Source organism: Engraulis encrasicolus, chromosome 1 (assembly GCF_034702125.1).
Source record: "Engraulis encrasicolus isolate BLACKSEA-1 chromosome 1, IST_EnEncr_1.0, whole genome shotgun sequence".
Lineage (NCBI taxonomy): Eukaryota > Metazoa > Chordata > Actinopteri > Clupeiformes > Engraulidae > Engraulis > Engraulis encrasicolus.
The window spans coordinates 29,151,442-29,166,523 of NC_085857.1; the positions used below are offsets into that span (position 1 = coordinate 29,151,442).

Genomic DNA, 15,082 nt, shown 5'->3' on the forward strand with positions numbered 1-15,082 from the left:
AGTGAATGGAGGAGTAGGGTGAGGTGGTGGGAAAATCCAGAAAAGCAAAGAAAGCTCCCGCACACTGTTCACATTTGCACATTGCAATTGAATTGCTTGAAGAAGGTGAGTAGACCGAAACGTTGCATTAAACCATGCAAATGTGAACAGTGTGCGGGAGATTTCTTTGCTTTAACATTGGTGACCTAGGGGTTCCACTCCTACGCACCTGACCAAGGAGGTGTGCAAGAATTCTTCACTTACAAAGAGACAATTGCAATTTGTTGCCCCTTTGCCCTCAACAAAGTGCTACAGTGCACAGTGATACTGTCCGATACTACTAACAAATAATAAGTATAATAATTATAAATGTCCTCATTGTTATTTGTACTAGCCTAGGCCTGCTAACTGTTATTGGTGTTGTTGTTGCAAGTGGTTTTTAAAATACTCCTGTGTAAACTGTGGGTTCCTCTTTCACTCTATTATGCTGAGCTACTTTGAAAACATGCAGTAAGCAACTGCCACAAATAACTTGTGTGTGTGTGCGTGTGCGTGCGCGTGTGTGCGTGTGCGTGTGTGTGTGAGAGAGAGGATGTTGGTGTGTATGGTTGTATCTGTAACCCAAGTGTTCTTATCCTCTGTGTGTGTGTGTGTGTGTGTGTGTGTGTGTGTGTGTGTGTGTGTGTGTGTGTGTGTGTGTGTGTGTGTGTGTGTGTGTGTGTGTGTGTGTGTGTGTGTGTGTGTGTGTGTGTGTGTGTGTGTGTGTGTGTGTGTGTGTGCACGACCATGTGTGTGTGTGTGTGCGTGCGCGTGTGTGTGTGTGTGACAGACGCAATGTACGTAAGTGTTGTCATCCTGCGTCGCTTTGTGCGCACCATTTTTCATAACTGTTACTTCCAATCTAAGAGGTTACATCTGACAGGAACTTCTCAAAATATCCTCAGTGCGTGCGTTAACAACACAATATGAACATGGACCCCCTCTCTTTCCCCAGGCTGGTGCTGTTCTGTGTCCTTTTTGTATGCCTCCTGGACTTCTCTGTAACAGGTAAGATGAAACATTCACTGTTTCTAAGAAGAGGAAAACTATTATTATTATTATTATTATTATTATTACTATTATTATTATTAATAATAATAATAATAATAATAATAATAATAATAATAATAATGATGATAATAATGATGATGATAGAGGTACACTAATGGACCCTTGTAAAAAAAAACTTCATTAAAACGTGACTTACATTTATTAATTAACTAATCATAAGCAAAATATTGAGATTCATTTTGTAAATGATATACTACACTATCCAAACCAAAGAATTCACTCCTGTTGCTGTGTCTCTTAACAAACAGTAGTATTCCTTACTCATTTACAAACATTTGTAAATGTTTTCTTAACATTTATTAGTTCATTATTCATATTAAGGTGAAATAAAGGGCCCGTTATGGTTAAGTGTTAATAAAAGGTAATGCTCCTCATCTGTTCACTATCTGGTGCGTCACGGAGGGGAACTGAGTTCACAGTAAGAAAGAGAGTCACTGGAGCAGTTGGTCTTTTTATTAAGAGCAATGCAAGAAGACCAGGGGTGCCAAAATCATTATCTGGGACTATGTTGTGGGCAAAGCTCCATTTACAAATGTACCGAAATTGTGCATGCATTGTGCACTTAATACTTAAAGCTTGACAAAGTTCACAAGCACTCCGAGTGCTTGTGAACTTTGTCAAGCTTTAAGTATTAAGTGCACAATTTCAAATGTGCCTGTTACATAGTAACTGTAGGGTGTAGGTATATGTAGGCTATATGAACTACTACTGTACTCACTACTAATCAACTTGTAAACTGTTACACTGGCCTATACTCATAGTAAATCCTGTGACAAACAACAGTTTGTTTTCAAGTCATTATAGGGCCCACTGTATGTGTATGTGGGCCAACTGCGATACACATTTGAAATGATCTTGCGGGTCAACTAAAATGGGTCTTGAATGAAAAGCACAAATTCTTTTCCAATATACGAGTTATTCCAGTGATTCTCCTTTTCACAGGAATCGTTTCATATTTCAAAAAAAGAGTTAAAAACCCCAACAATATTTACCTCTCTCTCTCTCTCGCGCTCGCTCTCGCTCTCTCTCTCTCTCTCTCTCTCTCTCTCTCTCTCTCTCTCTCTCTCTCTCTCTCTCTCTTGGGTTTGTATTCTCTTTGCTCAGGTGCTGGTTAATGACTGCTCCTAAAGTTGCTTGTTTGAAGGTGCATTATGTAGCCTAATATTTTTAGTTGGTTATTTCCAGAATGCATACTGCCCATTCACAAATGTTTCATGAATACTTACCACCACCAGGAAATTGTAATTGTTCTAAGTGCACTTTTCATAAAAAAGAAAAGGGGGATCCTCTCCATTGTCTGCCATTTTGAATGTCCAGAAGTAGACATTTTTGGCTACAAAAATTATACTGTACTTTGGTCATACTAGTAACGATTAGTTTATTATTTTGTAGCCTAAATATTCATGAGAACATTAAATCTGGCAGTAGACTGCACAGTTTCGCTGAGCAGCATAGATGCAATGCCTACTCTGGCCACCATCCTAGTGCACCTATAAAAAAGAAATGAAAGACTGATTTGTTTTCAATTGCCTTTGACTAATTTGTGCTTGATGACTTTAGATGTTTTATAGCTAAATGAGTAATACCGTGGATGTCTTAGGGTTCTTCTTTGTGGACGCATTATGCCTCTATGGAAGTTTTATGGTTTTATGGATTTTGTTTTGTTTAATGGATGGATATTTCTTTAAAGCACATTGAATGACGACTGCGTATGATAATATGCTATATAAATAAATTACTAAACTGAATGATTCATTCATTAGACAAATATCCCTTCTCCGTAGTCTTCTGTGTAATGTGATCCAGAGCCCCTCATTCTGAATAATTGGTTTTGCTATTGCCTGCGCGTGAGAGCCTTGACCCCTCTACTGTCCATGATGTGTGTGTGTGTGTGTGTGTGTGTGTGTGTGAGAGAGAGAGAGAGAGAGAGAGAGAGAGAGAGAGAGAGAGAGAGAGAGAGAGAGAGAGAGAGAGAGAGAGAGAGAGAGAGAGAGATGGCCTCCACCCTGGTCGCTGTGTGTGTGTGTGTGTGTTCGTCCATGAACTTGTTGATAACCTGTTGTTGTTCTGTGGGTGCTGTATGTGTAGGCCTATCTGTAGTAAATTGGAAACATAGATGGTGTGTGTGTGTGTGTGTGTGTGTGTGTGTGTGTGTGTGTGTGTGTGTGTGTGTGTGTGTGTGTGTCCACTTTCTCACGTGAACCCCAGACAACTGGCGCCATACGGTAGCCTCGAGAGCTGGTGTAGATGGGAATGTGAAAATGTGTATGTGTGTGTTTGTGTAGGCTATGTGTATGTGTATTTTAAAAGCGCTTTGAGTGAAGGGTTATTTTACATTAGCCTACATTAGCTGGCGGCTAACTGGTCTCATAGGACTCAATGTTAACTGCTAGCTTGGAGGTGCCATACCCCGCCATACCCCGAGAACGGTTGAAAGTATAGGAGGACGGTAAAACCCTATTATTTAACTAAAGGGGAGGTGTATAATACGTTTATTTTGAAAAAATGGGACAGTATCACTTTAAGACTTTGACTGACATGTTTGAAGCATTCTAAATGTACAGTATGCAGTAGGCCTAGGGCTACAGCACGCAGTATTTGACCTCAGTATTTGAAAATGTCTGGTTACGGCCCTGATCACGATAATAAACTAATGTCCCGTTGCAAACCAAAGAAATTTGATATCTACATCAGTCATCTTACCTAATAGGCGAGTAAATCTATGGGAAAAAAAACCCACCCAACCCCAAAAATGTTGAAAAAAACCCATTTCCCAAAGTCAGATTTTACTAGATTTTGAGTATGTCATTTAGCATGTCCAATAGTAATAGAATCCATGAAAAAATCTTTTATATCAATTTTTTTGGGGTTAAACCTTACTTTTACTTGCCTATAAGCTGAAGGTTCCTACCACAAGGACGAGACCTCTAACAAACTTCAGCTCGAGGAAGTTTTGAAATTACATTAATAAATAGTGGCAAGCGGACTTAATGTGATTATGACATTCTTCAAGTTTGATGAAAACAGTGTTGGCAGGAGTGAAAAACAACATGCATCAGGACTTGTAGAGAAATATGTCCAAACTTCTCGTAGGGCCTACCCAAGTATGGTTTGTGGTTACCATGGGTATGGTCAGTGACATTCGATACAAATCTCATTTGTGTAGTCCGCCAGTTTGCATGCTTTAGCTGCATGTTGATAGCAGCATTGTATTTATTATATACAATTTTAGTATATATTTGACTCAAATGATCAAGCCTGTCATCCCTAAAGTTTATTTTTAACATCCTCCATATGCGGGGGTTCGCTAATCGCGTGTCTTCACTCTCACATTATTTGAGACAGGTCCGAGAAACAACATTCATTTTTCCATAGAGATTCGCACCTTAGGAACCATCATGCTGTTAAATGCTAACTAGCAAAACTATATGCCTTCCGGTTACTTGCGAACTCTGGGCTGAAGTCACCTTATTCAGCTGTATTGTGTGAGGGAACTGCTGGAAATGTTACGCTATTTTGTATCCCATTTCTTGAAACCATCGTTGCTGACCAGTTAGCAACTTACTAAGTTTCCAATGGGAAATTGCATTACAATTAAGTTGCTAACTTAGTTAGTAACGATGTTGTCGAGAAACGCAGCCCTGATCTCAAAGCCTTTTGTCCCCTCCTGTGAAATGATCTCTCTCTATTCTCAAGTGTATCACACGCTATATTGTCACATGGCCACAAATCACCGGTCTATAATCTATAACGTTCGCCGAGCCGTCACGATAAAGCCCCGTTTTTTGTGGTTGGGCCACTCTTCCGCGGCCGATGCATTTGAATGGGCTGTCCGACTCGTGGTTGATTTACGATTGATGGCCCAATTCCGAGAGAAAACTGATTAGGTTAAGATTATTAGTGAAGGGATGGGCCCTACATTAGCATGTAGGCTATGCCCTGTCACACTGTGAAGTAAAATAAATTAAGTTGGACAGTGTGTTTTCCAATGCAATGTTCGCTTCTCTCCGTGAAATCACCTGGAGGCTTGACAGGTCCATCAATCGTAAATCAACCACGAGTGGGACAGCCAAGTCAAATGCATTGGCCGCGGAAGAGTGGCCCAACCACGAAAAACGGGGCTATATCGTGACGGCACCACTACCGTTATAGATTAATTTAATTTTGTGGACACACGACGCATCCCGTGCGATAGAGCTCCCTATCTGGATCTTTCTTTCACAGATGACTGCGGTGAGCTGAATCCGGTTGTCGAGCCCCCTCATCTCGTTGTGAGGTATGGAGACCCGACCTCAGCAGTCTGCACTGCTCCCCTGCCTGTGGACTCCATGGGATGGGAGGCACCAGGGGCGGGTCCTAAGCAAGAGGGCACACAGCAGATTGTCTGGAATTTGACCAGCGTTACTGACTCTTTTGCTCTAATATGTTACACAAAGAGTGAAGATAGGTCATGTGAGCGAGAAGTACCTGTCACCGTTTACGGTAAGTGAATCTGTTCTGTGCAGTCTTGAAGCTCTGGCGAATCACTGCCAGGGGCCAGTTAATAAAAAGGCATATTATTTACTCCTAGTTTACAACAAGAAAAATAACATATTGTAATAAACCTTGAGTGTCAGTCGGAGAACAGAGTAGGCAGACCTTTAATGATCCTTTATGTATTACAAAATTCATAAAAAGCCTGTCACGGGGTGGGGGCGGCCAAGCCCCAGTAACCAACAACTCATGAAATAGCAGCACACCACTACAAACACAGTGTACACGGCCAACGAATGGCAGACTATTAGGCTACTAATTCACACTGTAAAAATACAGGCTTTGACATTCGAAGGGCAGCATAGCCTAGGCATAACCCAGTTTCCCCCATAGGCACTGCACACTTTGGTTTACACTCATAGGACGTGGATATCACACTACAAACCCACAGTAGCTCTAGTACTAAATTCGAATGCTGGCACACATCAAACCCAATACATTCCCCACAAGGGCACACACTTTGAACATGCAAAATCCCCATTAAAGTAGGCCTAGGCTACTGAATTTGAATGTCTGCCCCCCTCAAACCGCACACGTTTCCCACCAAAGCACAGCACACTAGAAACATCAACATCACCTTTAAGGCTATAAAATGCTCTTTGGTTACTCGACCCACCCCGCCCGTACACAGAGCTATAATTAAAACTCACTACACACACACACACATTCATACACAAAGTGGATTAAAATTTAGGTGATGTTGAGCAAGACCCTCCCATTGGGTCTAGGTAATGGCACCGGATGCCGAACAGAGCACGCCGGAGACTACTGGGATGTGCAGGAAACCAGAAAGCCCTGCTGGAAAGTGAAACCGTCGAGTTCACACTCCTATAGTTCCCGGCCCTACTCACCTCGCACCCCACTGACTAGCTTCACCATCGGCAGCCCTAGTCGGCTACGAACGGCACCCGCCCCCCAACCGTGAGCGTAGCTTGGCGTGAAGGCACACGCTACAGCTTCCACTCCTAGCAGCCCGGCCCTCTCTCACACTGCCCGCTGTCTGTCTTCGCCGACAGTAGCCCTAAGCGACTACGAACGGCAACCACCCCCCAACCGCGAGTGCGACTCGACGTTGAAAGCGTTCCACTCCTTCCCAGCTCCCAAACGCCACCATCACCTGTAATGAGCCACAGCGCCTTCCAATTAGCCCACAGGTGTAGACCATTAAGTAATTAACAGGAACCAACTGCTATCCTTGATCCCTCCCCGCTCCACAACCAAATACCCAACCCATCAGCATAACATAAACAATCATTACACTCCCCCCACCCATCAGGTAGACTCGCCCGGAGTCGCAATCACATTTCATAGTTCCAAACATAGTCACTTATTACAATATATCCAAAGAGCTATGACATAAATGACATCCTATTCACACTGTATACTGTCTGTGTGTCTTATTTCAGTATCTCCCAAAAGTGTGACGGCTACAGTTGTAAACCACACTAAACCACTGATAGAGGGTCAACAGTACCACCTGGGCTGTTCCGTGGAGAGTGTGGCCCCAGTCCAGGACCTCACTATCATCTGGTACAGAGGAGACCAGGCGGTGGGACAGTCAGATTACACACGGTTCTCCTTTATCGACATAGACCATGCCAATGTCTTTGATAATTTGACCATCACGGCTTCGAGACTGGACCGTGGGGCTATCTACAGCTGTGCCGCCAGACTGGACCTGAATACGTCTAAACCCATCCCTGTCACAAGGTCCAACAGCATCCAGCTGGAAGTACTGTGTAAGTGCCTTAATGTTGGGATCTGTAATATTGTCAATTCATACATCCCACAGGCGGTCTACAAACAGTTGCCTCGCTTGCTGTTTTACAGAATTTGGCTGCAGTTCACCTAGGGGCGCTGGTGAGCGAGCACAGAGTGTGGTTGCCCCATACCCAGGTATTTTGATAAACAAAGGCATGGTCAGGAGAGTGCCATTCAAGTCTCCGTTAATCTCTGTTTATAAAGAAGAGCTAACCAGAGTTTTTTAAAAATCTCCACTTGCTGTAGTTTTTGTGAAGCCTCGTTTATAGAGGGAAAACCTCAACAAACGAATGGAAAAGTCTGCGTTTACCAAAATACCTGGGTATGTATAAACAGCCCCGTAGATTAAGTTTGCGTTCTGTCTCCTTTGACCAAAATCTCAAAAACATACACACTGACACTGTGTCACATGTCTCTTCGTTGATTGTTTTGCAGATTTAAAAGTGATTTTTCTGGCCCTACATCTTCCCTCATGAATTACAAACCCCAACTCCGATGAAGTTGGGACGTTTGGTAAACAGTGCATAAAATCAAAATGCTATCATTTTCAAAACATTCAATCTATTCATTAGATACAGAATAGTGAAAAGACAACATATTAAGTGTTAAAACCGAGAAAAAATATTGTTTTGGGGGACATATGTACTCATTTCTAATTTGATAAATCCAACACGTCTCAAAAGAGTTGGGACGGGAATCAGTGAAATTTAGTAAACATCCAAATAAGATAAAACAACAAAGAAGAACATTTCAAAATGAATTGTACTGACGGACAATATAGGTGTCCAGGTATAAGATCATCACAGAGAGGCTGAGTCACTCAGAATTAAAGATGCAAAGGGAATAATTACCATAGTTATTACATGCATTTTTGAATTCACTTTGATTTACCACGATTGAGTGTATATAAGACATATTTTTGTTAATAAAATCATTGTATAGGTTCATGACATCATGAAATATATATTGGCTGTAGTCTCACTCTAGCACTCCAGGAATTAGAGCTATTGAAAATTTACCATATTAAGAATGCTTAATGCATGAAAATGATACAGGGGTGTAACATTCTCCTAAGCACCTGAGCTCACTTGAAATAGACCCAGAAGACATGGGAAACTGTCCTTTGTTTACAGAAGTCAGTAGAAGTTGTAGAAGTCCATTCTTTTTGACAATAATAGAGCATTGCACATCCTGTGCTACAGTGAAAATGGACCATCCAACTTGTGTTAGTGCTAGCTTCAAAAGTCAGCCTCCATGATGGAATGCGGGTGCAGTAGTGCATTGGTTAAGATGTTCTCACTCATCTGTAGAGTTAAATACAGTGCTGGATGGTATAAATGGGTGTTAAACAGCATGAAAAGCCACTCATGCATCATATTTTGAAGGGAGATCTTCGATCACTGCCACATAGTAAGGTCAAATTGGATTCTCTACTATGTTTTAACAGTTTGGCTCCATCATAAGGACCAGCAGGTGATAAAACGGTGGGTTTTTGGTCAAGAGCTGTCACACTGTAAGCACTACAGAAAGGAAAACATTGCAAAAGATGACAAGGAATACACCCACCATTTACGCTGGTGAAATCATGTCCAAGATTGGAATTAACACTGTTTTTTATATAAAATCATCTCATCGGTTAATGTATTTAACGGTTAAGTGTTGAATTTTGTTTTATTGTTAGTCTTCCTCGACATATGCTGCCATTTATTGTCCCCGTCCCAACTCTTTTGAGACGTGATGGATTTATCAAATTAGAAATTAATACATATTGCCCCCAAAACAATATTTTTTCTTGGTTTTAACACTTAATATGTTGTCTTTTCACTATTCTCCATCTAATGAATAGATTGAATGTTTTGAAAATGGTAGCATTTTGATTTTTTTCACTGTTTACCAAACGTCCCAACTTCATCGGAGTTGGGGTTTGTACTATAGACAGCCTCAAGCTGTTAGCTAAGCCATGTCCTCCTAGTGACAACACCTATTTTTATTTTTTATTTTTTGCGTTGCTTCTAATCAGGCCAAGACCAATGTCGTTTCTGATCTCCGGAAAAGTCGGGAACTCCACCTACTTTGTCGGGAACCAATCAACTTTTAGCAGTTTCAACGGCAATAAAATGTTTGATTTAAACTTTGGCACAGCTTTTTCTGACCTCGACCAGTAGCAAACTGAGGGAGGCGAGTTAATCAGGCCATTTGGGAAACGTGCATTGTTATGCTCTAGGTCAGACCAAGTCTGCAAGAGATTTGAAAGTCGATGATAATCAGGCTATCATGTACTTGTCTGAACCACAGTGGAAAAGTGATATATATATATATATATATATATATATATATATATATATATATATATATATATATAAACAACTCTATTAATACTTCAATCAACTAACACTCTCCTACTGTATTTCTTTAGATGGCCCCATAGGCCTGAACCACAGTGGTAATGTGAACGTAGGGGTGGGCAACGCACTGGAACTATTCTGCTATGCAGAGGCCAACCCCATCCCCACATACAATTGGACACGCAACAGCATCACTCTGGAGAAGGAGAACAGCGGTAAACTCTGCATAGAGTCGGTATCTGTGGACCACTCAGGGGAGTATAGCTGCAGTGTTGGCAACGGCATTGGGAGTAATCAGACTGCCAAGATGATGGTGGACGTCTACTGTGAGTTGACATTTTTTAACCCCTAAGAGCAGAGCCTCTGGTATAACCCTATTGTACCAAAAAGTCTTGGTGGGTGTCTTAAAGTGATACGGTCCCATTTTTGGAAATAAGCTTATTTTACACCTTCCCTTGAGTTAAATAATAGGGTTTTACCATTCTCCTGTACTTTCAACCGTTCTCTGGGTAGGGCGGTGCAAAGGTTACCTCCAAGCTAGCAGTTAACATTGAGTCCTATGAGACCAGTTAGCCGCCAGCTGGTCTCATAGGACTCAATGTTAACTGCTAGCTTGGAGGTAGAATTTGCACTGCCATACCCAGAGAACGGTTGAAAGTATAGGAGAACGGTAAAACCCTATTATTTAACTCAAGGGAAGGTGTAAAATAAGCTTATTTCCGAAAATGGGACAGTATCACTTTAAGGCATTTGCGTTGTCAAAGCAATGGTGTTATGATGTGGTAGGTTGAGTGTTTTCAGTGAAGAGTGAATAGGCCCGTCGATGGTCCATCTGCAGTAAGAGGCCACAAGATAGAAGGTATAAAGTACTCCTGTGCTTCTACATTTACCGGCCAATCTTCTGTATTTTGAGTTTTTAGTGGACAGGCTCTACCCACATCTATGAAATGGCTCTATATGTGACTAGAAAACAGGCCACAAGCAGACCCGAGTGAAACAGAGAAAATTGCAAATAAACACGTCTTTTTCCTTGATTTTGTGATTTGCAAGTTGTGGTCTTAAAGAAGCTGATCAATTCATCAGAAAACAGTATTGGTCTATATAAAAGCATTTTGTCTTTAAAAGGGATAGCTTTATGTCTTTTCTGTGGGCAAGAGAAACATGAGGAGCTGAATTCTACTTTAAGAATTGAACACATTCAAAAGGCCACTAGTTCATGACATATCACCAGATTGCCTTGTGTAAGGTTATCACTGTAAAGCATAGAATCTGCACATCAGAATCTATGGTTAAATAAATATGCTGCCGGGCCTAGTGTACTTGCGGCCTGTTGTGGCTAGGCACATACAGTAAGCTACTTGTCGTAGCCTACAATAAATCAGGACCCCATATCTGTAAAGGGGGAGGCTGTCATGTTTTAGCGTATGTATTGCACGCTAGTGCATTCGGCCTGTTGGTGCGACGACTTTTGAAATTAACGCATGCTTCTCAGACACAACGGTAAAGCGCTTTCATGCACTTTTGACACACAACAAGGTTTGCACCGTTTTCCCGCCATATCGGCGATTTTCTTTTGCCACAGCGCATTTCTGTTGCTAAACGCAAATAAACTTTGCTGTGCCCTAACCAAAACCATTCCTAAACTTAACCTGTCAGTAAAGCAAATGTTTCTGCTGCTTTACTTTTGCCAAGAAGTGCGACATTTGGCGAATTTCTAGCTAAATTGTCCGAACCAAAACCATCCCTAAACCTAACCTGTCACAGGGCGTTGTGGAGCACGCCTTAACTTGCAAAGGCCTATTGGACACATGCGATAGTCGGTTCAAATCAGTGTGTCATCTATACGTGAAAGTAAAGTAAAGTGGTGTTGCTAAGTTGCTGAAGTATAGACAGGGCTGTACTGGTGGAGAAATAGGGCCCGGGCACTTTTGGCTAAAAGGGGCCCCTCATAATTAGCGGTGCTGAACTGAATCACCGGTGGACCCCGCACCCTCGTGAGCCCCTATTTTCAGAAATGTAAAAAAAAAACCTTTTTTACTTATTTGTTTTATATATTTCTGAAAATAGGGGCCCATGAGGGTACAGGGCCCATCGGTAAATGCCCGGGATGTCAGATGCCCAGTCCAGCCCTGTGTATGTTCTCAAGAACTGCACCCTGAGTTTACTGCCAGTGGGGCCAGTGAGGCCATTGATTTCAAGATATCAATTGGACAACTAAGGGTTCCTGCCATGTTACTACACCTTTTTATCTGAAAATCACCACATTTCCTTTTGTGTAACTACAATGTAATATCGTTCTGTGTCTCCCTCCACCCCATCAAGACAAACCCAGAATGCTGAACATCACCGGCAATGTGACCACCAAGGCGGGCAACACGCTAACGTTAGCATGCCACGCTAATGCTAACCCCACACCCTTCTATCAATGGAGGCATAACGGCACAGTGCTGTCCAATCAGAAGAGTGATACACTGGAGATTTACTCCATGAACGTAACCAACGGGGGCGTCTACGAGTGTATGGCCACAAACACTCAGGGACAAGACTCAGCTAGAATGACTGTGATTGTGACTGTGGAAAACTATGGTGAGTTGTGACTCCTGACGGGGGTTACATTCCATTCGTCCGACAGCCCATTAGTCCGACCAAACACGTATTATGACCAAACCAAAACAATGCCTAACCCTAACCGTCATTAATCATCATTAAGGTCTGTCAGTACACAATATTTTTGGTGGCATAATTTTGTAAATATTCACTTTTAAAGGATAGTTCCGGCGTAAAATGAAAAAACGGGTCAGACTAGAGAGTTGCAACAGTGAGACACCTCTGAAAACACTGGCCAGTGAAAGACTGTGTGGTCCGATGATCTTCTCTGTGCCTTGGTGTGATTGACGAGACCTTTGTGATGAAGTGTGTAGCGTTTTTGAGGTTGTTTATAGCGGGGAAACATCAGAAAATAATATTTACAAATGGGCCCCGCCATGATGTATTGGCTGCGTTATTCGCCAAAAAGCTTAAAATAAGCTAACTCCATAACGGCGCGGTATTTCCCGGAATGGCTCATCATAAGATACATTTTGGGGTGTGGGAAATTGATGGTGAAACTTTCATTTTACGCCGGAACTATCCTTTAAGTTAACTGAAAATTTAAAACTATGCCCAAACCAAATAATTCCTAACCTTAAAGGAACAGACCACCCTTTTTTGATTTTTACACATTTGCAGTATTTCCCGGCATTATTCATGAATGTGCATATCATTTTCGCCTCAGTGTTTTCAGCACTTAGATTTATCAGATCAGAATTATTAGCATAGCTTAGCATAATCACTGGAAGTAACTGGTAACTTTAGCATCAAGCCACAAGTGATCACTAGACGGAATTAAATTGCAGTTTTACAATCTGGTGAATTTTACATTCATTTTAAAGTGGTTTAGAAGTACATTTGATGATGTTTTAATTTGTACCATAGACTTGCATTGCTATGCTTAATTTGGTTATACTGTTAGACGAGGCAATGCAAACACATAGACGAAAATGATATGCACATTCATGAATACTGCTTGGAAATACTGCAAATATGTGAAAATCAAAAAAGGGTGGTCTGTTCCTTTAACCATTAGTGTCTGACTTATGGGCTGTCTGACTTGTGGGCTGTCTGACCAATGGGCAGACCCCCACGGGTGCAGCCCAACTGTCATCATGTGAATCAGCTGTAACCTGTGACCTTACACCCTCACTAATAAGATGCACTCATTCCTTTGTTCATATTACACATTGATGATGGCTTAGTGCTGTGATGAGTTTACTGTGGACATGGTGATTGAATAAATGATAATGAGGCTGAGCTTGTGAGTGCAGTTTTTCCACTTCACGTTTATGACCTGGAATTGCATTGCATTGAGGTGCTTATTACATGTAGGCCTACGCAGATAGTTCTAAATGCTGATATTTTTTTTAGCCATCCCTAACAGGGATGTTTTTAAATCCAGAGTTTTGAAATGAGCGCTCTACATATAGCCATATAGTAGGTGTAAACTTATGAGATGCATAAGTATGAAGTGCATAAGCCACACACAGGCCAACTGAGAATCGTGCCGGTGCCCGTTCCCGCACCACGTAATCGTGAACCGGCCGGCGTGCTCACGCTGCAGATTATAGCGTTCACAAATCCTCATTATATCTACTATATCCATCCCTCTCTCCTTTTGTATCTGTCCTTCAGGAGATGCTGTGGTGATTGGAACATGGACAGTGGTCTGTGTCCTGGCGCTGGTGATCGCAGCAGTTTGCCTTTGGAGGAGGCGCCGCCAGCAGCCCCAGTAACAAAGAGCAACATGGGATTTTTCTTGACCTGCCCGGAAAGAATTGTTTGTTTCAATGTCGATTACCATTACATGTTAATGTAATTATCACTCATCAATTTTCATTTAATCAATTGTCCTCTCTGAATTCCTGAATGTCATGAACAGTTATTGATATTGATACTCTTGTATTTTTGTTTGTTTTTTTGTTCTAACATCATAATATATATTTCAGATGATCAGTTCAGATAAATTTCACCATCAGCTAAATTGGGCCGGATACGTATTGGGTGTCTCATTTCTTTTAATTTTACAGACCAACCACCACAAATGTGCTGAGATTGTTGCAACATTAGTACTCTATCTGTTACAAGTCATTTGAATTGCATAACACTTTTTTGATGGGCAGGGGGAACCCTCATATGGAGACTGACAGAAGAAAGTGAATTTTCAGTCTTGCCAAAATAAGAAATCGTCTAGATAAAATAAGGATGATACTGTTTTCAGATGTGATAAAAAAGTGGAAAAAATGGGTATGCTTTTAGATTTGAATGTGTGCCTTTAATCTGGAAAAACATAGTTGTGGAAACATTGGCAACTTTAAAATTTCAAAAATCCCATCGGCCCATTTTGGCTGTACATGTTAAGGTAAAGTGGGCTGCCCCTTTCAGGTAATTGGGGCCGTTTTTTCTATGGGAATTACCATTCAGATTTTCTACAAAAACAATGTGACTATTATTGAAGATGGAGGTGTCAGATGAGCTCTTTTAATGAAGTTGTGATATCTTTTTGGAAACAGATGTGTTGAAAACAAAAAAATGGAGGAATATTAAAATCATCACTAATTTTGTTTTTCTTTTGTGCAATTCTTAGTTTTACCATTGGAATGAATAGGTGGCCCATTTTACCTGAATAGGTGGCCCATTTTACCTGAATGCATTTTTTCCATCCAGGATGACACACCTGTCACTAAAACTTGTAAAAATGTATAATTTGTACATTAATCATCTTGTTTTATGTCATGAAATGAAGATTATGTGTCACTTTT

The 15,082-nt window shown here is 41.3% G+C and overlaps 1 protein-coding gene across 1 annotated transcript; it reads left to right on the forward strand.

The window, feature by feature from the left end:
- Window positions 1-6,319: 6,319 nt before the first annotated feature.
- LOC134456916 (B-cell receptor CD22-like) lies at window positions 6,320-14,547 on the forward strand. Its single transcript, XM_063208569.1, has 5 exons — window positions 6,320-6,512; window positions 7,029-7,361; window positions 9,800-10,054; window positions 12,051-12,314; window positions 13,956-14,547. The coding sequence occupies exons 1-5, from the start codon at window positions 6,320-6,322 to the stop codon at window positions 14,054-14,056; spliced, it is 1,146 nt and encodes a 381-aa protein (XP_063064639.1). The 3' UTR covers window positions 14,057-14,547.
- The last annotated feature ends 535 nt before the right edge of the window (window positions 14,548-15,082 follow it).

Excerpts from the sequence above, each read along its gene's own strand:
- LOC134456916 (XM_063208569.1), top strand. The coding sequence starts at position 6,320 with ATGTTGAGCAAGACCCTCCCATTGGGTCTAGGTAATGGCACCGGATGC. Across the intron at positions 7,362-9,799 it reads CATCCAGCTGGAAGTACTGT|ATGGCCCCATAGGCCTGAAC; the intron begins GTAAGTGCCTTA and ends GTATTTCTTTAG. Across the intron at positions 12,315-13,955 it reads TGTGACTGTGGAAAACTATG|GAGATGCTGTGGTGATTGGA; the intron begins GTGAGTTGTGAC and ends TCTGTCCTTCAG.